The following is a 25,859-nucleotide window of genomic DNA, read 5'->3' on the forward strand; positions in this document are numbered from 1 at the left end:
CATCAGGAGAAAAACAAAGCATCACGTACAAGGGCACCTCAGTAAGACTCGGTGCCGACCGCTCATCAGAAACCAGGGAGGATGGGAAACGGACTTTGGCCCAGTGGTTAGGGCGCCCGTCTACCATATGGGAGGTCCGCGGTTCAAACCCCAGGCCTCCTTGACCCGTGAGGAGAGCTGCCCAGTGCAAAAGAAAGTGCAGCCTGCCCAGGAGTGGTGCCGCACACACGGAGAGCTGACGCAGCAAGATGACACAACAGAAAGAAACAGAATCCTGTTCTGCTGATAAGGATACAAGCGGACACAGAAGAACACACAGTGAATGGAAATAGGGAGCAGACCACTGGGGGGGGTGAAGGGGAGAGAAATAAATAGAAAATAAATCATTTTTAAAAAAATATCGCCCAGTTAAGGTTGTCAAAATTGGGCCAGGGACTCGCTGATGGGGCCTGGCTCTCCCCCCGGGGCTTGAGACCTACAGGGAGTCTGCTCTGTGCAGTTTCCTGGCCAGCCAGCACGTGGTGCTGTCTGAACCTCCTCCCAGGGCGTTTCCTCCCACCCTGGCCTGACAGTGTTTCCAGGCTGGCCAAAGCCCAGGGCAAGGCAGGCTCGGCCGAGTCCCTTGAGAGAAGCCCCCGTCTCGCCCTCCCTCTCCCCGTTAGCAGCTGGCAGGGAAGAGGGCGTCTTTCCCGGGGGTCTGGAGGGTGTGGTGGGCGCCTGCCCGGCCGCTGCGGGCTGGTTCCTCCCGTGGCTGTTTCGGGGTCTCATCCCCCCCTCGCCCTCCTGGCGCTGCGCAGCCTGTCCTGGTCCCCTGACCCCGGCGCGGGCCCCTCGCACAGCTTGTCTCGCCCGCTGTTTTGGTTTTTTGAGAGTTGAGCCCTGTCTACCTACTCCAGCGCGTCCTCCCAGAACTCTTCTTTAAGTTTTGATGTTACAGTTTTCCCTAATGATTTTTCCCTTTCTACTAAAATTTCAAATTTATTAGCATCAAGTAGTTCATAATATTCTCTTAGCTTTTTAATGTCAGAAGCATATGTAGTGATGCTCTTTTTCATTTTCCCTTTTCTTGATCCATGTACCCAGTATTTGTCAGTTTTATAAAGTGTTGACTTTTGTTTTTTATTGATGTTCTCTGTTGTGTGTTTGTTTTCTATTTCATTAAATTTTGGACTTTCATTATTTTCTTCCTTCGTTTTTTTTTTTTCTATATTGTTCTTTCTCTAGCCTCTTAAAAGAACATTGACCTCATGTTTCAATCTTCTTTTTTCTTCTAATACATACACATGAGGCTGTAAATTTTCTTCTCAGCATGCCGCTAGCTCCACCCTGGCAGTACCTTCATTAGCAGTCAATTCACGTGCACGGCATTCATACTGCTCTCTTTTATCTGGTCAGTTAGGGAGAGAGAATGTGTTAATTTCCCCATTATGACCCTGGATTTCTCTGTTCTTCCTTATAGTTCTGTCAGCTATTGCTTTATGTGTTTTGAGGCTATGTTATTAGGTGCATACGAATTTAGAATTGTTATAGTTGCCAGGTGAGCGGAGCCATGAATATGTAGGTGGAGAGTTCTGTGTGTGGCAATGTTTATTCTTAAAGACTTTTTATCTAGCCTTACGATAGGTAAGCCAGCTTTTTTTCATTATTTTTCTAAACACAGATAGTTTATTCTTGGACTTTGTCGGTACCTGTTACAACAAACCATAATAAAGACCTCGTTTAACTCGACTGTGAAAGGACCACCATGTTCTGGGCAACTTACTTTTGTGAGAAGCATGTTTTGTTGTTTGTTTTTGTTTTTCCCTTGATAGTAAAAATGTCTTTCTAAGCATTCCGTTCTACTTCTCTGTCGGGTTGTCTGTCTTCAGTTATTTAAGGCTCTGGTATGTTAGGAGCATCGCTCTGGAGAGTAAGCTTTTGGCGATAGGACGACAGGTACAGGGGAAGTGAACGGCTGGGCAGGGTGAGTTCCAGAGCCGGGCTCCGGCTTGTTTCTGAGTGAGACCCTGAAAGCACCTCCCTGGTTTTGGAACGTGCTTCTTCCTCCTCAAAGCTAGGCAAACAGCTGTTCCTAGCCAGAAGCAGGGAAGAAGAAGAGAAATTTCAGTTATCCGGTATTTTAGTTTATTTGGTTAATAAACATTAGGGTCCTTACGAAGAATTACTAGCTGGTTAGGGAACTAAGAATGCTATGTTGAGATCTGAGGCAAATTATTCCAGGATATAATGTGGCTGAAAGTGTTTTCCTAACTACAAAGTGTTGTAAAAATGTAAGTGCTGACTTCGGGTGTTTTGATTGTATTTGAAGAGGCTTTGAGAAAATACTGAGCACTGCTGCTGGGTAAAACCAGTGAGCCATCCAGCCTAAGACCTCCACTCAGGCACCAAGAGAAGTTTTAGCGAGAACAGAGGCAACTGTGCGGTAACTGTTTAATGTGCACACTTGTCCAACTCGGGAAGTTGCCACCGGAGGTCTTGGGGACGCAGTCATCGCGCCCCCTCGGGCAGCCAGGTCGCGTGGCAGTCGCCCCGCGGTGCATCTCTCCTCCACGGTTCGCTCTCCCTGCTTGGGAAGCCTCTTCTCTTCTCTGCGGTCCTCCTTGCCCGCAGGCGGCAGCCGTTCCCTTCCGCTTCCTGCTTTTCCTTCTGGCCTTTAAGAATGCGTGGCACTCGGGGCCCTTTTCAGAGCCTTCCTGTGGTGCAGCTGACGTCAGGTAAGCTGCGCGTGTGTCAAGTGCACGGGTGGGTAGCATCAGCACAGTCAGAACGGGCAGCGCTTCACCGCAGGCCCCCGGAGCCCCTGGCAGCCCCCCGCCACCCCTCAGCCCACGCTCAGCACCACGAGCTCTCCCGGCACTGCCCACTGGTTGCACGTTCCAGCACATTCCGTGCTCTTTGGCGTCTCGCTCGGCTTCCCTGTGTTGTGTGTGTCGGTGGCCTTGCACGCGGGCCTGCCCTGGGTGGACGTTGTTTCATTTCTCTCAGGGAAACACCTGCCAGAGGATGGCCAGGCCGTGCGGTGCACGTTTAGTTTTCCTAGAAACTGCCGCGCCGCTTTCCAAGGGGCTGTGCCATGTTCTAGTTCCAGACATTCTAAATTGACGGCCAAGGCACGTGGTGGTTTTAATTCGCGTTTCCGCAGTGACAGATGGCGGGACGCCTGCCCTTGTGCTTACCACCCGTCAGTCTTTTTTGTGGAGTGTCTGCTCAAGTCTTTTGGGGCATGTATTTTTTAAGAATAATTATTTATTGTGGCAACCTGTACCTAACACACAACTTGCTGTTGTAACTCCTAAGAGCGTGACCTGGCAGGACCAGCTGAACTCAGTGGCTTTCCCCCCCGCTGAGCCCCGCTCCCGCCCGCCCGGCCGGGCCTGAGGCTGGGGATGGCCGTTCCACCATCCCGCGTCGCGCGTCCTGCTGTGCCGCGTGCCTCACCGCCCCTGCCGTCCTCGGGGCTCGCCGGGTGGCCCGCGTCGCGTGCGTCTCGCCTGTGCTGCCGCGAGCGCTGGGTGGCTTCCGCCCTGGGCGCCTGGTGGCCGCCGCGCCCTGGAGTGCAGACCCCTGCCCGCGCCCAACTGCGGGTCTGTGGGGCGTGTACGTGGGTGGGGTCGCCGGGCACACCGGGGCTCAGCGTTCAGCTCCCCCGGCGCTCCTGCCAGCGCCGCGCGCGGCTCTCACTTCTCTGCCTCTTCACCGCCACTTATTTGCCGCCTTAAAAACACCAGCTGCTGTAGTGGCCGTGAAGTAGCATCTCGTGGTTGTGATTTGCATTTCCCTAATGACTAATAATGTTGACTGGGACACGTGCTTTTAATTGGTATAAATTACATTGTCTCGTGTACCCCCTTCTGTTTGTTCTTTTGTTAAAAAAAAAAAACGACTCTCCACGGTGGCTGTCTCTGCCGCCCTGACTCGGGGGCTGGCGTCTGGCACGGCCTATCCTGGCAGAGCCCGCAGGGTGGGCCGTCCTGGCTGGGCTGTGACCAGGCAACAGGGACGGGCAGAGGTGGCCCAAGGCCGCAGTGCCCCTTCCCGCCCCCTCGCTGCTGCTCGCCCTGCCGCCGCCGCCAGCTGCCACACCTTCCACCTGCCACAGGGCGAGATTACTTGTGAATCCAAAAAGAGACAGCTTGTGTGCACACTGGCGTATTCCTGGGTGTGATCCCGTGGTGCCTTTAGATTCCGGGAGGGGCCTCTGCTGAAGGAGACCCGAAAAATCAACTCAGGGCTTCTGACGCTGGGCAGTGCGGGGTGGCCAGGTCACATCCCGCCCCGCATCCCCGCCCTGCGGTGGGCGGATGTAAACAGACCCCCAAGAAGACACCTGGGAAGAGAGCACTGGCACTCTCGATCCTGCCGCATGACGGAAGAGAGAAGGCGCAAACCGCTGGCCCCGGGGCCACTGCCCCGATGGCTCACAGCTGACCTTGGCGAGAGAGCCAGGCTGCCCTAGGAGGCCAGGAAAGCGCGCGCCTGGGCCAGGAGAGGAGCCCTGAGGCCCCGGCGCGGGAGCCTGCGGCTGCGGGGAGACCAAGGGCCGGAGCCCCCGCGAGCAGCGACCGTCCCACTTCAACACGCGGAGGCCGAGCTCCGTGAGAGCAGCCTTGAGCTGGACTCGTTGGGGCCTCGTAACTGCTGCCAGCAGGTTCTGGTACTCTGCATCGGTGCCCCTTCGGCCGACTGGCACACCACGTCCCCTGGGGCTGCTGGGAAGGCCTGTGGGAGACGGCCGCGCGGCCTGCGCTTGCTGAGCTGCCTTCGCCGTGAGCCCGTGGACCCGGCCCGGCCTGTGTCCACCACCAGAATGCCGGAGGTCCCTGTGCCCCTGGTTGCGGACGTGCCGTGCTCACGTGCTCGGGGCTTGCCGCCCACCCCCGCCTCCGCGGCCTGCGCACAGCACCGCCTGCTGCCTGTGGCGTCACGCCTCCTGAGTGGCGCCGGGCGGCCCTGCATTGGGATGTCACACCTCAGCTGGCTGGGGGGTCACGATGCCTCCCGCCGTGCCCACCCCGGTGGGCAGCTCTCCCGTGTGTCCTCGCTGCACAGGGCCTCCAACCGGACGCACAGCAGCGCTGGGTGGTGCGCCCTGGGGCTCTGTGCCCTCAGCCCCTCTCCCTGGCAGCGTTGCCACCCCGCCGGGCGCCGCCCGGACCTGGGCCGCCGCCTCCGGCCCGGCCCCCACACGCGCGCTCTCCTCGGGGACACACACGCGGGCTCTCCTCGGGGACACGCGCGCTCTCCTCGGGGACACACACGCGGGCTCTCCTCGGGGACACACACGCGGCTCTCCTCGGGGACACACGCGCGCTTTCCTCGGGGACACGCGCGCTCTCCTCGGGGACACACACGCGGCTCTCGGGGACACGCGGGCCTGCTGGTGTCTGGGGTCCGGCAGCTGGCACGAGGCCACCCTCCAGGGGGGCCCGGCCCCCACACGCGCGCTCTCCTCGGGGACACACACGCGGCTCTCCTCGGGGACACGCGGGCCTGCTGGTGCCTGGGGTCCAGCAGCTGGCACGAGGCCACCCTCCAGGGGCGCCCCATGGAGTTTGTCACCCCCGTGCCAGCAGTTGCTGTTGGGGCCCAGAGTCCAGCGGAGGAAAGCAGGGGGACGCTCTTGGCGGGCTGGGGAGGCCGGCGGAGCGTAAGCCGTGCTGCGCGTTCGCCTCCGTGCCTTCCCTCCGCTCACGCTGGCAGCTGCGCTGCCTCCTCCCCTCAGGCTTTTTGGAGCCTCACTGAACTAGCCTTCCCCTGGGCGCGCCCGGCAGCTCCTGGGAAATTGCCTGGCCTTCGCAAGGCAGGTAGAGGCAGGCCTGACGCGTCGAGGCTGCCGCGCAGGCGAGGGCACGCCTCCCAGGGCTGCTCATGAGGGGCCCTTCCGGATCCCTTGGCCGAAGGCTTACAGGTGCCAGGGGCCTGCCCAGTGCCATGCATGGTGCGTTTCGAAAGCGCTCCCTGAGGAAGCTGGGTAGAGGGGAGAGCAGTTTGCGTCCCCGGCACCAGCCGCTGCTGTCCCCCTGTGCCGGGTCCCTGGACTTCACCGTGGGGACTCGGTCCCTGCATGTGTGGACACGGCCGGAATGGCGCCTGCCCAGACACAGCAGGGGGTGTCCTTGGGACGCAGCCGCTCTGGGAGTTTCAATTTGTGTTTCTCTTATTTTGAATGCGGTTGCGTATATTTTTGCATTTTTCTAATGATGTAAGTTTTTTCTTATTGGTGCGAAGGATCAATGCCCTCCTTTTCTTCCTCCCTCTCACCCTCTCTTTCTTGCCTGTGATTTGAGTCACACAAGTATTTTTTCCCAGATGAGTTGCAAGTATTTCTCCCAAGTTTGTTGTTTTCCTTTTAATTTCATTTATGGGTTTTTTTAGGGTTTGGTGTTGGTTTCCCCCCATCCCCCATGTAAAAATATGTATGTAGTAAAATTCAAAGTATTTTTTTTCTCTCCCCTTCTCCACCCCCCCCAGTTGTCTGCTGTCTGTGTCGATTCACTGTGTGTTCTTCTGTGTCCACTTGTATTCTTGTCAACGGCACCAAGAATTTGTGTCTCTTTTTGTTGTGTCATCTTGCTGCGTCAGCTCTCTGTGTGTGCTGTGCCACTCCTGGGCAGGCTGCACTTTTTTTGCGCTGAGTGGCTCTCCTTACGGGCGCACGCTCCTTGTGCGTGGGGCTCCCCTACACGGCAGACGCCCCTGCGTGGCAGGGCACTCCTTGTGCGTGGGGCTCCCCTACGCGGCAGACACCCCTGTGTGGCACGGCACTCCTTGCGCGTGGGGCTCCCCTACGCGGCAGACACCCCTGCGTGGCACGGCACTCCTTGCATGCATCGGCACTGCGCATGGGCCAGCTCCACACGGGTCAGGAGGCCCCGGGGTTTGAACCCTGGACCTCCCATGTGATAGACGGACGCTCTATCCGTTGAGCCAAATCCACTTCCTGTCTTTTCTTTTATGGTTCCTGGTTTGGGATCATATTTACAAGGCCTTTCTCACTTAGCAGTCATAAAAAAGAGGGGACTCCAGTGATTTCTGCTAGGCCTTGTATGATCTTGCTTTTCTTATCAAAACTGGTTCCGTCTGAGGTTTTTTTGGTGTAAAGCGCGAGGTGAGGGGCTCATATAGTCACACAGGACTGAGGGCCCCTCAGCGTCAGGGAGAAGGGGTCTCTGTTCAGCTTACTCTCCTCTGTCAGTCTTCTCACAGGAAGCTTAGAATTAGGTGGTCTAGTTCTGTGAAGAGCTTTTGGGACCCGGGTGGGTTGTCCTCGATGTACGACCGAGGAGCACAGGCCGGTGGCGTGGGGTCTTTCTGGGCCTCTTCGTCTGTTTGCGTCATCTTCGGTTCCTCGTCATTTACAGTGTCTTCTAGATTGTTTGTGGTTTGTTTGTAAGTTCATTGGCAGGTGCCATCTCCCTTTCCTGCTGCTTGGCCATCACCCGTTGCCCTGCCGTGCCCTCCTTGAGCCCATCTCCCTGCTTCACGTCTCGTTTCTCCCTGCTTCACGTCCTCGTTTCATCATCTTGAGGGCGCATGGCACTGCCTGGCCGCTGTGGGCATCTGCTTGTAGACTGCCTGCCATTGGTGTTGACTGACCCCTACCTGTTTTCATGACGGGTCCGTCCTCTGCTGCTTCTCTTGATGGCCGCTCATCAGGAATGAAAGGGACCCTTGCGGCCCAGCCTGTCAGGGCGCTGCACGGCTGGAGGAGGCAGAACCCCCCTGGGTGCGTGGCAGTGGAAATGATTGTGAATCCCCCAGAAGAGACCATGTTCGTAAACTGTTCCTCTGGGTAGGATACCCTTTGATGCGTTAGGGTCAGCTGAGATGTCTGATTAAATTCCCTGTTAGGACTTTGGATAAAAGGGGGAAATGGGAAAGACAAATGAGTTTATATGGCTATGAGTCTCCAAAAATGAGGCGGGAGGTCATCAGAGGGGTCACATTTGTGCGTGCCTCAGCAGGGTCCCAGAGACAGCCAAAGTAGATAGAAGCTCAGGTACTGGTTCTCCTGAGGGCTGTGGAGACCCATAGATTCTGTGGTCAAGGCAGCTGGCTCTGGAGTTCAGTGCCATGTCAGTTGGCCCTACCTTGGAGTTTGTGTTCCTGAGTGTGATGGAGCTGGACTCAGATGTGATCTTTGTTAACAAGCCTCTCCTGTTTACTGGACCTGTGGTTGGCGCTGGGGTGTAGTGTATACTCAGAGGACCTGAATCTCTGGGCTGTCCATGTGACAGCCAGGCCCTGAGCCCTCAGCAGACTTGCAACTCCTACCCTCTGGTTTATTGGACTTACCCCAGCCAGCTAACAGGGAGGTGAAGAAGGTCAACCACCACAGCAGGGAGCCAAGAGTGCCTACAACTACAAACAGGAGAACTGCATCCATCATCCATGTGGAATCTAAGCCCCCTCTCAATATAGAGGTGGAGCGGACATAACCATCCCAGGGTCCACAGGATGGAGGAATGGAGTATGGATTAGAGCGGACTTACTGGTATTCTACTATAGAACTATTGTGACTAGTAATGGAAGGAATTGTAGCAGTGATTTGGAGAAAGTGGCCACGGTAGCTGCTGAGGGCAGGGAGAGGGAAGAAGAGATGTGATATGGGGGCATTTTTGGGACTTGGAGTTGTCCTAAATGATATTGCAGGGTCAGATGCTGGACATTATATATCCTGCCATAACCCACTGAATGTCCTGGGGGAGAGTGTGAACTACAGGGTAAACTATTATCCATGAGGTGCAGCAGTGCTCCAAGATGTATTCACCAAGTGCAGTGAATGTCCCATGATGGTGAAAGAGGTTGTTGATGTGGGAGGAGTGGGGTGAGGGGGCTGGGGGGTATATGGGGACCTCATATTTTTTTAATATAACATTTTTTTTTAAATGAAGGAAAAAAAAGACAAAAAATTTCGGTTAGGTTTGGGGCTTGGCTTCAGTGGGCCTGACTCAGGGTCGTGTCCCTGTCCCCTTGGTGGGCTGGTAGGAAAGGACCCAGAGACACCAGTGGAGAGGAGGCTCGGACAGCTGCCGCCGGGGCCGTGGACCGCCCACCTGTGAGGTGGCCGCAGGGCAGCTGAGGAGCCCCGAGGGACGGCCCGTGCCCGCCTCTGGCCTGCGTCGAGGCCCTGGGCCCACGGGCCTCGAGAAGGCGGAGGCCAGCAAGCTCGCTGCATGTGTTGCGCTTCCCCCTGTGGCATCGGACTGGGGAGAGGCGCCAGCCTTGAGCTGGACTCATTCAGGCCTGGCGACCGTGAGCTGCTCCCCAAGTGACCCCACCGTAAAGCCAGCCGCGGCCTGGCCCTGGGCGCCGGCACCCCACGCCTGACTGACACAGAGCGCGCGAGCGCGTGGGGGCCGTGGCCTCCGGTTTCGGGGGCGAGTCCCGCCTCCCCAGCTGCCCCGGCTAGGCCCCGGGCAGGTGCTCCCAGGAGCCTAGGCTGGGCCCTGGTGGCGCCTGCCATGGGGGCGCCTACAGGCTTCCGCCGCAGGGTGCCACCTCAGGTGCTGCCCACCGTGTTTTCTCATGATTTTTTTTATCGAGATATAATTTCACATCTCATGAAATACACTTTTGAATATAAAATTTCACATAAACTGTGCATAAAATGCACAATCCACTGCTTTTTGGTATTGTCACAAAGCTGCGCCCGTGTCAGCACCATCTAATATGAGAACCTCGTCCCGCAGAAGGATGCCCGTGCCCGCTGGCATCTCTCCTCACCCTCACCCCCCAGTCCTGGGCAGCCGTGGACCTCCTTTCTTCCCCTTCTGGGGTCAGCCTGCTCTGGACGTTTCTAAAGTGGAGTCGCACGAACGGGGCCTTTTGCGTGGTGATCTCGGGGTTCCCGGGCCGCAGCATGAGCCCGTCTCTCTGTGGCTGATCGGTGCTCCACGCGTGCTTGATCCGTTTGTCACTTGATGGGCATTGGACTTGCTTCCGCCCTCCGGCGCTGTGGGTAACTGCCCTCGCGTCCCTGCGTTTCCGTCTCTCCTGGGCGAGCGCCTAGAAGTGGAGTTACCGCGCCACGTGGTTCCTGCTGTCTCCTTGCTGAAGGCTGCCAAGGGGAAGGGGGCGCCCCAGAAATGGGCCGGCTTTCACCACGGGGGTTCATTAACCTGGCAGCTGCAGTTCCGAGGCCGTGAAATAACCACGTCAAGGCGTCAGGCAGAGCTCTCTGGGGGGCCGCTGGGCTCCTCTCCCGCGTGGCGAGGCACCTGGCGAGGCACGTGCGGCATCCGCGCGTCTCTCCCCTCCCCTGCAGGAGCTGTTGCTGTCGGCCTCTGGGCCCCGGGGTCTTCTCTCTCACCTTCTGGGGGTTTCTTTCCGTTTCTGCGGCCCCAATTATAAAGGACGCCGGGGAGAGGCTGAGACCCACCCTGGGCTACACTGGACGTGCGGATCGAGCCCAGTGGCCCCGGCCGAGGTCTAACCACAGGTTCACACCTCGGGAAGGGGCCGCTGTAAGATTTCATGGGGTCCACAAAGGACTCAAACTACTACCACATTTGCTTAGCCTTTTTTTATTGTTGACCATTTTACCTACGGAAGTTAGTGGCAACTGTATAACCTTTTAGGAACTGCTAGACTCTTCCGAAACGGCTGCACCGTTCTACACCGCCCCGGCAGTGCGGCGTCCCCAGCCCTGCGCGTCCTCCTGCGACAGCGTCCTGGGGGAGGCGGCGCCCGGGGCTGTGGGCGCTTCCTCGCCTCCCTGCACACAGCCGCGCTGGCGTCCTGCCCTGGAAGCCTCAGGGTCATGGCGGGCACCTGTCCTCGTCACGAGGCAACTTAAAGCTGATAGGATATGAAAGCTTTTCACATCATTTTCTTTTCCCGAGACACGTTTTTACCCTGATAAAATTGTTTAATTATTCATTTTTCTCTCCTTCCCCCTTTTTAAGTAGAAAACTTGAGCTCAGTGGAGTAAAGGGGGGGATGGCCGCCGGGGCGTTCTCCCAGAGCGCAGCCCGAAGCCACCGCTGGGCGCGCTCTGCCCCTGTCCAGGCAGCGTTTCCACCCGGGCCAGGGCTGCTTGGAACAGCCCAGCGGGCAGCGCCCAGCGCCCACTCCTGAAGGCTCGGCGCTGCTGTGCGCACTGGACGGAGGGCTGACCGGGGCGCAGCCCCCCGGCCTGGTCAGCGCCCTGCCGAGCAGAAGCCCGAGGCGGGGGCTGTGCGCCTGAGCGCCGAGGGCTTCCCTGCAGGTGGGCGGAGGCAAGCCGCCCTTCCCCTCTGGGGCGTCTCAGGTCCCGGAGGCAGGGACACTGGGTCCCCAAGGGCCCTGGACATGCAGGCTCAGCCAGTTGTGACCAAGGGCTGAACAGAAAGGGGGCTGGCGCGGTGGGCAGGGCTCGCCTCCCGGGCGCCCTCTGAGCCAGGGAAGGAAGCCAGGGGCAGGGACGTGCTCTCAGTGGGCGGGTGGGTGTGGGCAGGTGTGAGTTCCTGAAAGACCTCACTAGGTGAGGAGAGTGGGTCAGACAGGGTGAGACAGGGAGCCATGGGGCGTGGTGGCGGCCTGCTTTGGTCGCAGGTCCCCGTCAGCTGGTGCTTCAGCGGCTGGAGGGCAGGAGTGGGGAGGTGTGAGCATCTGGCTTGCCGTCTGTATCAGGCAGGACCGGTTGTTTGCACTGCGTAAGGAGCAGCCCCACCATCTCGGTGGCTTGCCATGGCGGGGTTCTCTCCTCAGGCTGCGTGCCCCCCGGGGATTAGCCCCGTCGTGCTCTGCGCAGCCCCCGCTGGAGCCGTGGCTCCGCAGCAGAGGGGAGGGGAGCTGCCTACCTTTGTCCTGGGGGTGGCCTGTTGGCTGCCCTGGGTGCCCGGTGGCACCCTCACACCATGAGACAGGTGAACGAGCGCACACGCTGCGGCTTCCAGGCTGCTCCGGTCCAGCGGGGCCTCGGGCTCGTGGCTTCCTGGTCTCTGGTGGCCCCGGAGCCCCCAGCTGGGCACAGCCCATCCCTCTCGTCCCCTCGGCCGCGGAGGCAGCTCAGGCTGAGGTGGGCTGGCCCCCGCTGTGCCCCCAGCTCGGGCCCCTCGCCCCCTTGGCCCTTCTCCCTGCCCTGGCGCCGCTGGGTATGGGGGCGCTTGGGGGCCGCCGCGGCCTGGTGCTGCCCGGGCCAGCCCTGGGCCCCGCGCTACACCCCCACACGCCTTCAGCAGCCCCCCTGGCCGAGCGCCGGCCCCAGGCCCTCAGCCCTGTGCTCCCGTCCAGCCCATCCAGGGCTCACGTGCCTCGTGGGCCACCAGGCCTGCTCTGGGTGCTGGGGGGCCGTGCTGCGTCACGTGCAGGGGCGGGGGCTGTCACAGGCGGCAGCACCGGGAGAGGGTTCCTCAAGGACGTGGCCTGACGAGACGCCCTGGGACGGTCCTGGCGGCCCCCCTGTGGACCAGCAGGTCTGGGTGCGCCGCGCCCACGGGGGCTTCGGCGGGGGCTCTTCAGAGCCGAGGGTGAGGGTCCCCTGTGGGCGGGCGGCCCCTGAGGATGCCCCCTCTCGGCAGATGAAGGGCGCCTTGACGGAGATCGTCCAGCTCGCCGCCCTGGACTCGGACCCCTGGGTGCTCATGGTGGCCGACATCCTCAAGTCCTTCCCCGACACGGGCGCACTCAACCTCGAGCTGGAGGAGCAGAACCCCAGCGTCCAGGACATCCTGGGGGAGCTCCGAGAGAAGGGTACGGGCTGCACCGCGCCGCGCCGCTCCTCGGCCTCCCGCGTCCTGCCCCGCGGTCCCGCCGCAGCCGCCCGTGCCCAGCGTGGACAGCAGCGTGCAGCCCGTGCCCAGCCGGGGGCTTCCTGGGGCTCTGCCGGGGTAGGCAGCGCGGGTGCAGCCGGCGTGGGCCGGCGTGGGCAATGGGGCGCCCCTGGGGCTCCCGCGCCAGCTCCAGGCTGAGGGAAGGGCAGGCGCCCGGCAGCCCGGCCCCCAGGCCCGCGCTGAGCAGGGCCCTTGCTTTGGGCCGGGGCATCCTCGCCGCACCCGCAGAACCTTCCGGCCTCCCGCCGCCGCCCGGGCGTTCCTCTTCGCCGCGCGCCCTGGACGGGCTGAGCCCGCGTGTGGCTCTGATTCGTGGGTGACGGGAGGCTGGGGAGGGGCCGTCGGGGGCGCCCAAGCAGCGCAGGCCGGCCGGGCGCCCCTCACGCCCCTGTCGCCCCCTGTCGCCCGCAGTGGGCGAGTGCGAGGCGTCGGCCATGCTGCCGCTGGAGTGCCAGTACCTGAACAAGAACGCGCTGGCCGCCCTGGCCGGGCCGCTCACGCCCCCCGTGAAGCACTTCCAGCTGAAGCGCAAGCCCAAGAGCGCCACGCTGCGCGCAGAGCTGCTGCAGAAGTGTGAGTGGCGCGGCCGGCGCTCCGCTCCCCTGGGCGGGGGTCAGGCTGCGGGCGCTGGAAGGCAGGTCGGGACCAGCGCAAAACGGTTCCGAAAACCCGCCTTAGGAGCTCCGGAGCGGCGGGACGTGCCTGAGCGGCCGAGTGCCGCCCCGCCCCGCCTGCAGGCGCCCCTGGAATCCCGGGACCCTCCTCGGTTTCTGTCCTTTCTTCAGTGTCCCCAAGGAGGGGCTCATCCTGCATGGGGGGGGGCGCTGCCTGGGAGGGGGCCAGGATCAGGCAGAAGCGTCAGGTTGCGCCTCACGTTCTCTCGTGGGTGGTCAGGATTCGTGCTCACAACATGCGGTGTGTGTCCTGAGAGCTCAGCGACGCCCTGGCAGCAGCTTGCGCTGAGCGAACCAGGCGCCCGGGAGCCTCTGCAGCACCACGAGCGGGCGGCGGGTCCTCGGGCCGAGGCAGGAGGCTCAGCGTCCTTCCCCGTGGGCTCAGGCTCCCGGGCGCCGCCTGCAGGGGCGAGGGGGACGCCTGGCCGGCAGCAGGAGCTTCCGGGGCTCTGTCCCCCGTGGCTACAGCCCGCCCCTCCCCTCCCACCCTGGCCAGGACGCTGTCTCCTGCACACACGCAGGCCCCGCAAGAGGAGGCGGCGTCCGCCAGGCCGTCCCCACGGCTCCGGGGCGCAGACTGCTGTCCTGCCTCCAGAGGCCCGGGCGGGCACGCCTCTTGGGCAGAGGAGAAAGTCTGCCAAGGGAGCTGCTGCCCTTGGCGCGGGGACCTGCCTCGGTGCCCACACGTGGCCCTTCTCGTTGCAGCTGCCGAGACCGCCCAGCAGCTGCGGAGGAGCGCGGGGGTGCCCTGCCACGCCAAGGGCCGGGGGCTGCTCCGGAAGATGGACACCACAAGTAAGGCCGCGCTGCCCTCCTGGCGGGGCCCTGGCGGCCAGAAGGGCATGTGCGGCCTCGGACGGCCTCGGGCGGGGTTGACGGCCCCTGCGGGCGGCCAGGCGGGGGCTGCGCTCGAGCCGCGGGGCACGCTTGGGGCAGCCCAGCCACCGCCCCGCTCCTCCGTGGCGAGGTCCCCGCCTGCGCGTCCGCTCAGCCCCTCCCTTCTCTAAGCCCAGTCCCTGGGGGGCCACCCTAACTGGGGGCCTGATTCCTGCTGTGTCCGGACCTGGGCCCATGCCCGCTGCCCTCCCCGCACGGTCGCCTTGTGCTCCGATGGCGTTCCCGCTGGGCCCGAGGCCCGGAAACGCGCCTGCAGAGCGGGGCCGGGCGGGCGGCCTGCGCCCACGCACCCTTCCCATTGGCGTCCATCTTGGTAGAGGGGGCGCAAAGCCCCCTGGCGCTCACTTAGCAGACAGGAGGTTTCTGACAAGAAAGCGGGTTGCTGCCCAGAAGCCACGGCTGGGCCTGGCGTGTGCGGGTGGCGGGGGCCCACTGTCCAAGTGGCTTTGCCCAAGTTCGGCGCTGCTCACCACTCACCACATGGGGTGCGCCCCAGCTTGGCCACCGTCCCCCACGCGGCTCAGCCCGGCCCCAGAGGTCCCGAGCACGTCACGGCCGTCGCCTGCCTCCACCTTCCCCGAGGCCTGGGCCCTGCCCGACTCACCCTTCCCTGGAGCGGCCACCAGCTCCTTGCTCCTGCACCCTCAGTACTGTGCCCACCGTCCTTTCAGAGACCCTCGCCAGGTGCCCGGCTGGGTGGAGGGTGGCCCAGAGGCCCGTCGTGTGTCCGACCTTCCCCTGCTGCGCTGAGCAGGACCTGGTCTAGTGCACTGCGCAGGACTCTGGCCCACAGCGAGGCCCGTGGGTTGCATCCTCGTGGCGGCAGCCGGGTGCCCTGGGGGTCCTGGTGCGGGAGGGTGGGGCTGTGTGGCCGCCGAGCACTGGCAGACTCCGTGCGGCTCGAGGGGCCATCGACGGTGCAAGGGGGTCTGGTGCCCACGCCACACTGGCGCACAGCGTCCGGCCCAGTGGGCTTGGCTGCAGGAAAGTACCTGGGTCCTGCAGCCATGCCTGATCTTGCCCAACGTGCAGTGGACGTGTCCCAAGTCGTGCGGGTTTTGTCCCTTCCCACGTCTGGGCTCAGGCCCTTCCTGTGCAGCCGTGGAGGGCTCATCGCAGGGCCACGCCGTGCCGGCCACCTGTCGTGCGTGTTGGTCCTCGGCGGTGCCCCTGGGGTCCAGGCGAGCCATTGTCCATTCCCGTTCCTTGCCCAGCCCCACGTGGAAAGCTCGCGCACGGTGGGGGCGGGCCCGGGGCGCGGCCTGCCCGGGGACCCCTGCCTGTGCCCGGGGCTGTGCCTCCGGCTGGAGGAATGGGGTGCACGTGCTGGGGCGGCTGGGTGCCCCAAGGAGGGTGGGTGCCCAGGGGGCGCCTGGCGCTGACGGTCCGGCCCCGCAGCCCCTCTGCGAGGCATCCCCAAGCAGGCGCCCTTCAGGAGCCCCACCGCCCCCAGTGTCTTCAGCCCCGCCGGGAACCGGACCCCCATCCCGCCGTCGAGGACGCCCCTGCGCAAGGAGCGAGGAGTGAAGGTGGGCAGGCCGCGCGCGCCCGCCGCCAGCGCCCCCCGCCGGCCCCGGCTGAGTGCCGTTGTTTGTCTTGGCAGCTGCTCGACATCTCCGAGCTGGACATGGTGGGCGCCGGCCGTGAGGCCAAGAGGAGGAGGAAGACGCTCGGTGGGTCCCCCCCCCACCCCGGGAGTGCGCAAGCCCCCAGCGGCGTGGGGAGGCCGTGCCCGGACCGCCCCTCGGGGTGGCGTCTGCACCCTTGCTTGGTCATGAGGGGCGGGGCAGCTCGGGGTGCCATCGTCGCAGCCACGCTGAGCCGGCCGGGGGTCCGGGCTGGGGCTGGGGGGCCGCCTGGGCTCACGAGGGCCCGACTTCTGCCCGCAGATGCCGAAGTGGTGGAGAAGCAGGCCAAGGAGGAGACGGTGGTGGAGAACGCCACGCCGGACTACGCGGCAGGCCTGGTGTCCACGCAGGTAGGGCCCGCCGCCGCCCCTCGCGCCCGCCTGCCGCCGCGCTGGCCCTGGCTGCTTCCACCGAGTATATATGTGCATATATATACGTGCGTCCATACTGTGCAGCGCCGTGTGTATGTATGTGTGTATATATATGCACATGTGTACGAGGCGCGGTGCAGGCCGAAGAACCCTGGCGCCTTCGTGGGCTGCAGGCGCGTTTCTGCCAGCACGCTGTCCCGGGGGCTTCTGGGGCAGCGCCCTCACTGCTGTCCTGCATCTCCCCTTTGTCAGATGGGTGTGATGGCCCCTGCAGGTGGCTGAGAGGGGGACTGGGGGGCAGGCGTGGGGGGCGGGGGGTGGATGAGGGGGACTGGGGCGGGTGTGGGGGCTGGGGTGGGCGAGGGGACTGGGGGACAGGCAGGGGGCTGGGGGTGGGCAGGGGCTCGTGGCCTGCACCGCCGGCACTTTCTGGTGGGGAGTGGGCGCTTTCCTCCTAGTTGCGTAGCGTTTTCAGGTTTTCCCCTAAAAACCTGCCTTCCTTTCATGACGTGCTTTTGGGTAAGAAAGGGCAGTGCCCTCGCTCTTCCTTGGCGGCCTGGAGCAGGCGCCCTCTGCCCCGGGGGAGTGGCCTCTTCCGGGAGCGACCAGGCCTCTGTCTTCCAGAAACTCGGGGCCCTGACCAGCGAGCCGGCGCTGCCCTCCACCAGCTACCTGCCCGCCACGCCCAGCGTGGTCCCTGCCTCCTCCTACATCCCCAGCGGGGAGACGCCGGGTGAGCCGCCCCGCCCCGGCCACGCCCACAGCCCCGGCCACGCCCCGCCCCGGCCACGCCCACAGCCCGGTCACGCCCACAGCCCCAGCCACGCCCCACCACGCCCACAGCCCCAGCCACGCCCAACGCCCTGCCGACTGCCCGCTGACCTTCCCGCCGCACCCTGCTGGCCACCCGCTGACCGCGCTCTCCGCCGGCAGCGCCATCGCCCCGGGAAGCCGGCCTGCAGGCCTCACGGCCCCCGGAGGAGCCCAGCACCCCGAGCCCGGCGCTCCCGGCCCAGTTCAAGCAGAGGGCCCCCCTGTACAGCAGCGGCCTGGGCCCCGCCACGCCCACCGCGCCTGCTTCTCCCCTGACGCCCACCACGCCCCCTGCTGTTGCGCCCACCGCCCAGACGCCCCCGGTGGCCGTCGTGACCCCACAGGCCCAGCCACCTGCCCAGCAGCCCAAGAAGAGCCTTTCGCTCACGGTAGGGGCCGCGGCGGGTCCACCCAGGCGGGCGGGGCCTGGCGGCGGGGCGGGGCTCGTGTGGGGGCCCGTTTGGGGCGTGGCCTGGTGGTGGGCGGGGCTCACGTGGGGGCGGGGCCCTGGTGGCGGGGGCGTGGCCTGGTGGCGGGACTCGTGTGAGGCGGGGCCTGGCGGCAGGGCGGGGCTCGCGTGGGGCGGGGCCTGGCGGCAGGGCGGGGCCTGACAGCGGGCGGGACCTGGTGGTGGGCGGGGCTCTGGCGGCAGAGGGCGGGGCCTGGTGGCGGGGGCGGGGCTCGCGTGGGGCGGGGCCTGGCGGCAGGGCGGGGCCCATGTGGGGTGGGGGCCTGGCAGGGGCGGGGCTCGTGTGGGGCGGGACCCGGCGGTGGGCGGGGCTCGCGTGGGGCGGGGCCTGGCGGCGGGGCGGGGCCTCGCGTGGCGGCGGGGCCTGGCGGCGGGGTTGGGGCGGCGGGCGCGGCACTGGCGAGGCCCCTGCCCCTGCCCGCAGCGGGAGCAGATGTTCGCCGCCCAGGAGATGTTCAAGACGGCCAACAAGGTCACGCGGCCCGAGAAGGCCCTGATCCTGGGCTTCATGGCGGGCTCCCGAGGTAGGTGCGCCCTCCCCACGCCCCCGCCCGCCCCCCGCCCCCGGGCCGGCGCCTCGCCCCCGCCCACCCAGCAGTGCCGCCCCCGCGCAGAGAACCCGTGCCAGGAGCAGGGCGACGTGATCCAGATCAAGCTGAGCGAGCACACGGAGGACCTGCCCAAGGCCGACGGGCAGGGCAGCAGCACCATGCTGGTGGACACGGTGTTCGAGATGAACTACGCCACGGGCCAGTGGACGCGCTTCAAGAAGTACAAGCCCATGACCAACGGCTCCTAGCGCGCGAGCGCCGCTGCCGCGGCGGGGCGGCCGGGCTGGTTTTTTAAATTTTAATATGCGTTATTTTTGTGTGTGATTTAAGATACTCTTTTGGATTCGATGCTACAGTTTTGAAAGTTAACCAAAAAAGTTGTAACTTGCTAAGTTTAGTGACAGCTCTGCCTGTAGCCTTTTACCTTTTCTTATTTCTTCTTGAAGGACCCCCACCGCCCACGGCACAGGGCTGGTCCTGGCGGTGGGGTGCCCTTCCCGCTCTCCGAGGTGGAGGGACCAAGGGTGGCGCCCCGCGCTGCTGGGGAGCAGGCGGGGGCGCCTGGCGATTCCAAAGAAGGCCCCCCGGGGCTTTTGTAGTGTCTTTGTACAGTCGTGACCTTGAAGGCGTCTTCAGGTGCTTGTCTTTGTAAGAACCAGCTGATAATTAAAGCCTAGATTTTCTACAGAGCCCCAGGGCTGTGTTTGGGGCCAGCTGGCCCTGCCTGCTCCTCAGCCCTTCCTGGGTGGGGAACCAGGCAGCCGGGCTGGGGGGCCTCCCGCCGCCCAGACTGCAGGGTGGGCTCAGGATGCTGATTTGCGGGTGATGGTCGAAAGCTCTTTATTAGCAAACTGGGAAAAACTAGCAGTTTGACTCCTGGGACCATTTTACTTGTACTGGGTATTTGGAACTAAAATTTTTTTAAAAAGAGAATAGTTTTTTTTTTCCTCCCCCCCCCCCAAAATAACTCGATCTACAGCTGCTAGCTCTGGAGCTGCTGCTTCTCTGGGCTGGCGATCTGGGGGTCAGGGGGTGGGCAGCGTGCCAGACCCCTGTAGTGCTGAAGGGCAGAGGCGGGTGACAAAGCTTCCAAACACAATCCCACAGGAAATAAGTTTTAAGAAAAAAGCCTTTAAAATGTTTTAATACAAAAATACACACATACACAATTTTCCAAACACAGCTTTCCATTTTAAATGCTATTGTCCCCAACTGGCAATGCTCAAATCTACACTTCAGTATATTTCCCCCAAAAGTTAATTTCAAGTTTTTAAGTCTAACTACCAGAACTGGTGAGAGCACCCACTATTCCTAACAGGAGGGCGCCAGCAGGCACCAGCCCCCCAGGGCCTCTCCAACCAGGCAGTTCACAGCTCAGAGGGCGGGCAGGTGCGCGGGGGCGGGGCTCACTGCTGACCGGCGCCACGCAGCGCCACCATGCACCTGATTTCTCAGAGGATCGAGATATTTGGCAACTGACAGTCTTCTGCATTAACTTTAATTGAAAGGGTTTATCTTTAATTTCTGAAAATAAGGTAGTTCTGGAAGATGGACACTATACACGCACAGTTTACATATCAAGATAAATACTCGGAACAAGTCAGAGGCACAAACCTGAGTGTGTGCAGCACCCAGGGCCCGGGCACCCGCCTCGCCCACTCGCCCCTGCGAGGGCTGCTCCGGGCCCCAGGCCGGCCCCGGGACCAGCACAGGGCGGGCAGGCGGGGCTTCGGGCACGTTGGCCCAAGGCAGGGGCGGGCAGGCCTCGGCACGGGCCGCGGCTCCAGGGCTGCCGCCTCCTGTCGTGTCCTGTTCTGCTTCACATTACTGACAAGGGGTTGATGCCATGTTAGTCACTGAACCCGCAAAAGCAAAGTCCGGCAGGGCTTCTGGGGTGCGGGCGGTGGGTGTTGGGCGCGGCCCCGCTCACACTGTGGCTCCCAAGCCGCCTTTCCGCTCAGCCGGCACGAACTCTTCCCAGGACTTGCAGAGATAGTGTTAGTTTCTCCTTAGTTTAGCAGTTAGGGGAGAGGGGAACCACATTTGAAATAACCTTTGCAGTATTTCCTTCAGAAAGATCACAGCAGGACTGAGGAATGGTGTCAGTGAGAGTCAGAACTCCCCAGATCTTTCTACTGCCCAACACGAGCCAGTCAGTGCTCGCCGAGTGCACTGCACCGGCCTGAGCGCCCCAAGACGGAGCACCTGCCGCCCGCCCTGGACCAGCCTCAGTTAAGGCGTGAGGAGTGTGGCTCATGGTCCTGCGCAGCTGGAGAGGGTCGGGGTTCCCAGGCAGAGCCCCGGGCCCGCCCTTGCAGCCAGCGCGCCCCGTAGGCACTCGTGTTTGGTCCTGTGCACGGTTTTCTCAGCACCATGGCCGGGAGAGGGGCCAGAGGGGCAGCCCCTCCCCGTGGGCACGGGGGTCGAACAGACCCCACCCATGTAAAAGCAGAAAACAAAACAAGAAAAAGGGACGGGAGGTCAGTAGTGGTTGTGGAGCGCGGCCTGCCCTGCACACGGGCTCCCGGGGCCCTCGAGGAGGGGCGGCTCCTTCCCGACCATGGGTGCTGCCACCCACCCTGGGGACAGGACCCCACTCTGATGGCGCCGAGAGGAGCTGCTCCTGCAGGACACTCAGCTTCTCGGGCGTTTCTCCCACGTGGGCTGGGCCTGTTCTTGTGAGAGAGACATGGGGTGGCATGAGCCCGGGCTGAGACGGGTGCCCGGCTCAGGCGCCGGAGGAGCCCACGCCCCCTCGGACCCTGGCCGCCGAGCTGCTGCCCACCAGGCCTATCAGGGCGAGGGTGCTGCCCGCTCAGCACAGGGGCCACGGCAGGAGGACGGTGCCTCAGCAAAGAGAGCTCAGTCGGCAGGTGGACACGAGTTTAGCAAAACTATATTGAGGATAAAAGCCAGAAACCTTAAGGAAAAGCCCAATGAAAAAACGGTACAAAGCATTTTTCCAGAACATAGCGAGAGCCTTGTGTGTTGACCAGGGCGCAGCGAAGGCCGCGGGGCGGGTCTTGGGCGCCTGCCCGGTGGGGGAGGCTTTCCCAGAAGTTTCACATTAGAACAGAAGCCATGGCCACCCTGTACGACAGTGTCCAGCCAGGGCCAGGCCGCGGCCTGGGCTCTCCTGAGTGGCGGCCAGAGCGAGCAGAGGCTGGACAGGGTCAGGGCTAAAGGGTTAATAGTGATCCTGTAGAAAAATACTATTCTATGCATTTCAGGTGAGATAAAAACATTTCATACGCCAATTAAATTTCAACGGTAACTTTAACCTAAAAACACAGGGTGGGAGGTCACCGGAGGCCACTGGTGCTTCGAGGGGCTCGCTGGCACCGGCTGTGCCGGGAGCGCTGGCAGGTGGACTTCAGTGCGGGCACCACGGGCGCTGTCGGCGGCTCCGTGGGGAAGGCGCCCCAGGCGGGAGCGTGGCCAAGCGTGGCCTGGGGCTACTTGCCGTCCGAGGCCCTCCGCCAGCAGCGCCGCCTCCGTCGGGCCTTGGGTGCCCCTGGCCCCGGGAAGGCCTCGGGCCTGGGGCTCCTGGCCGGCTCTGCCCCCAGGTCGTGCTCGCAGCAGTAGGACCGCCCATCTGGCGTGGCGCTGAAGACCATCTCTTCTTGGTGCTCCTTGCAAAAAGAATTGGGACACACGTGGCAGAAGGAAGTCGAAGGCTTGCCACACACGTCGCAGTGGTGCCAGGGGCACTCCCACTTCCCTGCAACGAGACAGAGCATCAGCAGACGGACACGGCGACGCGGAGCAGCTCAATGTCTTCGTGGTTTAAACACCTTTCAAGAGCTCGTGGCACAAATACCAAGGAAAGCAAGGCCGGTTTTCACCACGAGTAAAAGGGGTGCTTGGGAGCCATGTGCTGGGAGCACTGGTGACCTCCCGGGAAGCCCCTGATGAGGGGTGAGCGGGGGTGCGCCTGCCCGCCCACGCCCAGGAGACCTGCTTCCGTCTGGGCAGGGGCAGCGCACGGCTCCCCTCAGTGTCCCTGCCGGCCCTCGCCTCGCGCTGGGCGCTGACCCCCTCCTGGGCGCTGCTCGTAAAGGCTCTTGGTTACTCCCAGGGAACTACCTCCTTCACTGAGCACAGGTTTTCCTCTTTGCTGACCTTGGCCTGTTCCCTTTGGCCACACGGCCATGTACTTTTTGTTTAGAGTTGAGCACCTCTAACAGCTTTTGGATTTCTAGTCTCTGAGGGGCTTCTTAGGTTTTCTGGGCTGAGCTCCTGATGCTGCCACCTGCCCTCTTTGACCTGAAACGTGTGGCAGCAGTGGGGACTACCAGGCCCGAAGCCCGCCGTAGCCGGCCGGCTCCTTCAGACAGGAAGGGGCTCCTGGCCAGGGTCCCTCCCTGAAGCTGGCTCCATCCAGCAGTTGCCTCGGGAGGCCTGCACGGCTGCCGTGGCTGCTTCCTCCTGGGAAACGCTCCCTGCACGGGTGGCCTCCTCCGTGCAGGCGCGCCCTGGCGTCTCCCCTCACCTGGAGCTCCCAGGGCCCACCACACCTATACCAGCTCCCAGGGGGTCCTTATCCCGTGTGTGGCGCTTCAGGTGGGCAGAACGGCAGCCGACGCCCCAGGCAGCGCGGCCCAGGGAGGGGCGCGGGCGGAAGGGCGTGTGGCCGGCACTCACCGAAGGGCCGCTTGGGCAGCCCAAGGCACGAGAGGTGGTAGGCCTTGGTGCAGAACTTGCGGTCGCACAGGACCAGCTGGCCCCCGTCACCGCAGCGGAAGCACTCGTCCTCCGACGGCTTCTTTCCTTCACCCCTGACCCTGCGCCTCCGGGGTTTTTTCTTGGTCTTTTTGCCCTTTTCCTCTGAGGAAAGTGAAGTTGAGGTCTAGAATCAAGAAGGAGACAACAGTTCACGAAAGAAAGGGACGATTTGGCCTGTGCGCTGAGAAAAGGCAGGCGCTCGGGGCAGAGACACAGTTCCGGCTCGGGGCCTGGGGGTCCACAGCAGCTCCCCGGGCCCACAGGCTTGCCCCACATGCTGCCAGCCTCACTTCACTAACCTAAAAAGACTCGGACACACAATACAACAAGCCCAAGTTCTGGCGCAAGCCCTGCAGCACGGCCTCAGCAGAGCCGAGAACCAGGGTCACTGCCTGATCGAGTGGCCGTGGCCTCGGGTCAGGTTGAGGACAGACAGGCTGCTGCTGCGCATGGCCCAGGGGCCTTGGGGAAAGGCACGCTGCCCTCACCTTGGGCCTGTCCCCGAGGAAGCCACTGCAGTTGGAAGCTCCGCACCGACAGACGGTCTTCTCGTTACCCAAACAATCAAGGTTGTAATTAAAAGTCAGCTCCGTCCCTGGCAGGAGAGGAGAAGGCACGTCACTAAAACACCGCAGCCAAAGGAAATCCCGGAGGCCCCCATGCCACCGCCAGCCCACCCGCCCTGGCGAGCGCAAGGCGCGCACCTGCAGGGATGTCGCAGACGGCGAACAGGCCGACGCGCGTGTCCCCGTTGACGGTCCACTTGAGCGTCTCGCAGTTGGGCTGGCAGCTGTGGTTCATGAAGCGCGAGTAGTTGCCCTTGGGGCCGGCATCGATGATCCGGTCCTGGAAGAGAAGGCGCGCGCTTCAGCCCGTGTGCCGGCGCGGCTCGCGCCCTCGCAGGCCTGTCCCTCCCACGACACACTTCCCCGTCACAGCCGCGCTGTCGTACCGGAAACCGTGGTGGCCCAGGCCCACTTGGGTGGGACACCCCCAAACCAGTCCCTTTCTCTCGCTCGCTGTGGGCCGGTCGGGACCACGTGGAGAGGACCGAGCCCAGGAGAGCTGGCACGCGCAGGCAGGTGGGCAGCATGCTGACGCCACCCGGCAGGCTACTGGACGGCTGTAAACGAGCACCGCGGCCTGCAGTGGACAATGGACCTGCGGGCACAGTCCACGTCCAGATGGCCAGCGAGCCCGAGGGCGGCTGAGGAAACGCCTATGGCACTTCAGCCAAGTCTAACTTCACACCCCGACGCCCGGCGGCAGAGGCGGACGTGTCGCGAGAGGTGTCAGCCAGCCACAGGGTGCTGACGCGAAACACCGAAGTCTGTGGGCATTTATACGGGGTGCTCATTTGGGGTAGGAGCTGGCAGTCGGGGGCCACAGAGTTAAGCGACTTCACTCGGCCAAGTCTGCGCCCTGTGCTGGAGCGGACGCGCCTCTGCGCGGGCTTGGCCTCCGGCAGCCTCCTGGGGCGCGCAGTCCCAGCGCCTGTCGTCAGCTGTGGGTTGGAGGCCCCTCTCCCCAGGGCTTGCTCCTCCTGGACTCCGCGGCTCTGCTCTCCACAAGGCCAGCGGGACACTGTCCTCCCAGGGCCTCTGCCGTGTCTACGGAGCCCTCTCTTTCCTCACGTATCTCCTCTGTGTGTTTACTTCCCAGGGCTCCGGCATCAAAACTGAAACTCTCTCCTGCCCCGTCGTTTTCTCTGAGTCCTTGGTAGGCAGAGACTCAATGTCCTACTGATGTGGCCCAATCAAATCCCTCATCATAATTAAATCATGTAAAAATGAAACCTCTGAAGTTAATACACTCTAATAAGCCCAGAGGAGCAGACCAATTTACAAACAGAATTCTATACCTATTTTTGGAATTCATAAACCATACCAAATTGCCACGCTAGGTGACAGCAGGCAGAGCAATGAGACGCACGCTGGCGCCACCCGCATGGGGGCGACTCCGCCTGGACCTACAGCTCGGGGCCAGCCGCCACGCTGGGAGTTGGCGAGCCGCGGAACACAGCCACCCCTTCCTCACCCCAAAGCTGGCTGGGCGGGAGCCGTGTGCGCCCAGGAAGGCGTGCTCTTTCTTTTTCTAAGATTTTTTTTCCTCTCTCCTCTCCCACCATTGTCTGCTCTCTCTGTCATTTGCTGTGTGTTCTTCTGTGTCCACATGCATTCCTGTCAGAGGCACCAGGAATCTGTTTCTTTTTGTTGTGTCATCTTGCTGCATCAGCTCTCCGTGTGTGTGCTGCCATTCCTGGGCAGGCTGCACTTTCTTTCATGCTGGGCGGCTCTCCTTATGGGGCGCACTCCTTGCGCATGGGGCTCCCCTACACAGGGGACACCCCTGCGTGGCACGGCACTCTTTGCGCGCATCAGCACTGCGCATGGGCCAGCTGTACACGGGTCAAGGAGGCCCGGAGTTTGAACCGTGGACCTCCCAGGTGGTAGACGGACGCCCTATCAGTTGAGAAAAATCCGCTTCCCAGGAAAGCGTGTTCTTAGGCCCACCCCACGCGGAGGCTGTGCACCCAGGGCGGCGGGGCCTCCTGCTGAGGCTGCAGCAGTGAGGGCAGGCCCAGCAGTCAGGGTGGGGTCCTTCCTAGGTGGAGGGGGCGGGAAAGCCACAGAAGCAGGAAGCTAGAGGTCAACAGAACCAGAAGAGATAGAGACCAGCAGGCGCCGTGGGGGGACCAGGGCAGGGACAGCAGCCACGCAGATCACTGGCAGCCAGCCTTCAGGGAGAAAGCATCACCCGCTGCTGCCGCTTTGGGCGTTCCTCAGCTGCGGAGCCGCGAGCTGGTCGACATGCCCGAGCAGCCAGGGAGGGGACAGGAGCCCCCAGACCTCCAGCCTGGCCGGGCCGGGGAGGCGAGGCAGGCCGGGCAGCGACCGCACCCGACTGCGCCTGTGCGACACAGCGGCGGGGTGTGTGGGGCCCGTGGCCCTGGGGGTGCTCCCACCTGTGAATGTC

The 25,859-nt window shown here is 62.9% G+C and overlaps 2 protein-coding genes and 1 non-coding gene across 4 annotated transcripts in view; 1 reads left to right on the forward strand and 2 right to left on the reverse strand.

Annotated features, from left to right (window-relative positions):
- Positions 1 to 19,091, forward strand: part of NELFA (negative elongation factor complex member A) — a 28,318-nt gene extending 9,227 nt beyond the window's left edge. The window contains exons 2-11 of the mRNA XM_058301553.2: positions 12,504 to 12,675; positions 13,167 to 13,328; positions 14,135 to 14,224; positions 15,725 to 15,855; positions 15,930 to 15,999; positions 16,216 to 16,304; positions 16,950 to 17,058; positions 17,259 to 17,527; positions 18,032 to 18,131; positions 18,222 to 19,091. Of these exons, the coding sequence (XP_058157536.1) occupies positions 12,504 to 12,675; positions 13,167 to 13,328; positions 14,135 to 14,224; positions 15,725 to 15,855; positions 15,930 to 15,999; positions 16,216 to 16,304; positions 16,950 to 17,058; positions 17,259 to 17,527; positions 18,032 to 18,131; positions 18,222 to 18,406 (1,377 nt within the window). The 3' untranslated portion in view covers positions 18,407 to 19,091. The remainder of the gene's footprint in view (positions 1 to 12,503; positions 12,676 to 13,166; positions 13,329 to 14,134; positions 14,225 to 15,724; positions 15,856 to 15,929; positions 16,000 to 16,215; positions 16,305 to 16,949; positions 17,059 to 17,258; positions 17,528 to 18,031; positions 18,132 to 18,221) is intronic.
- Positions 19,092 to 19,269: 178 nt separating this feature from the next.
- Positions 19,270 to 25,859, reverse strand: part of NSD2 (nuclear receptor binding SET domain protein 2) — an 89,246-nt gene continuing 82,656 nt past the window's right edge. For both annotated transcript variants that reach the window (XM_058301535.1, XM_058301548.2), the window contains exons 19-22: positions 23,588 to 23,729; positions 23,372 to 23,478; positions 22,803 to 23,007; positions 19,270 to 21,879 (exon numbers count right to left, since the gene is read on the reverse strand). In XM_058301535.1, coding sequence (XP_058157518.1) covers positions 21,614 to 21,879; positions 22,803 to 23,007; positions 23,372 to 23,478; positions 23,588 to 23,729 — 720 coding nt within the window. In that variant the 3' untranslated portion in view covers positions 19,270 to 21,613. The remainder of the gene's footprint in view (positions 21,880 to 22,802; positions 23,008 to 23,371; positions 23,479 to 23,587; positions 23,730 to 25,859) is intronic.
- On the reverse strand, positions 23,828 to 23,951 carry LOC111764487 (small Cajal body-specific RNA 23). The gene has a single exon (XR_002797079.1). It is a non-coding gene; the product is annotated as a small Cajal body-specific RNA 23 (non-coding RNA).

This window comes from Dasypus novemcinctus, chromosome 1 (genome assembly GCF_030445035.2).
Source record: "Dasypus novemcinctus isolate mDasNov1 chromosome 1, mDasNov1.1.hap2, whole genome shotgun sequence".
In the NCBI taxonomy this organism is placed as follows: Eukaryota; Metazoa; Chordata; class Mammalia; order Cingulata; family Dasypodidae; genus Dasypus; species Dasypus novemcinctus.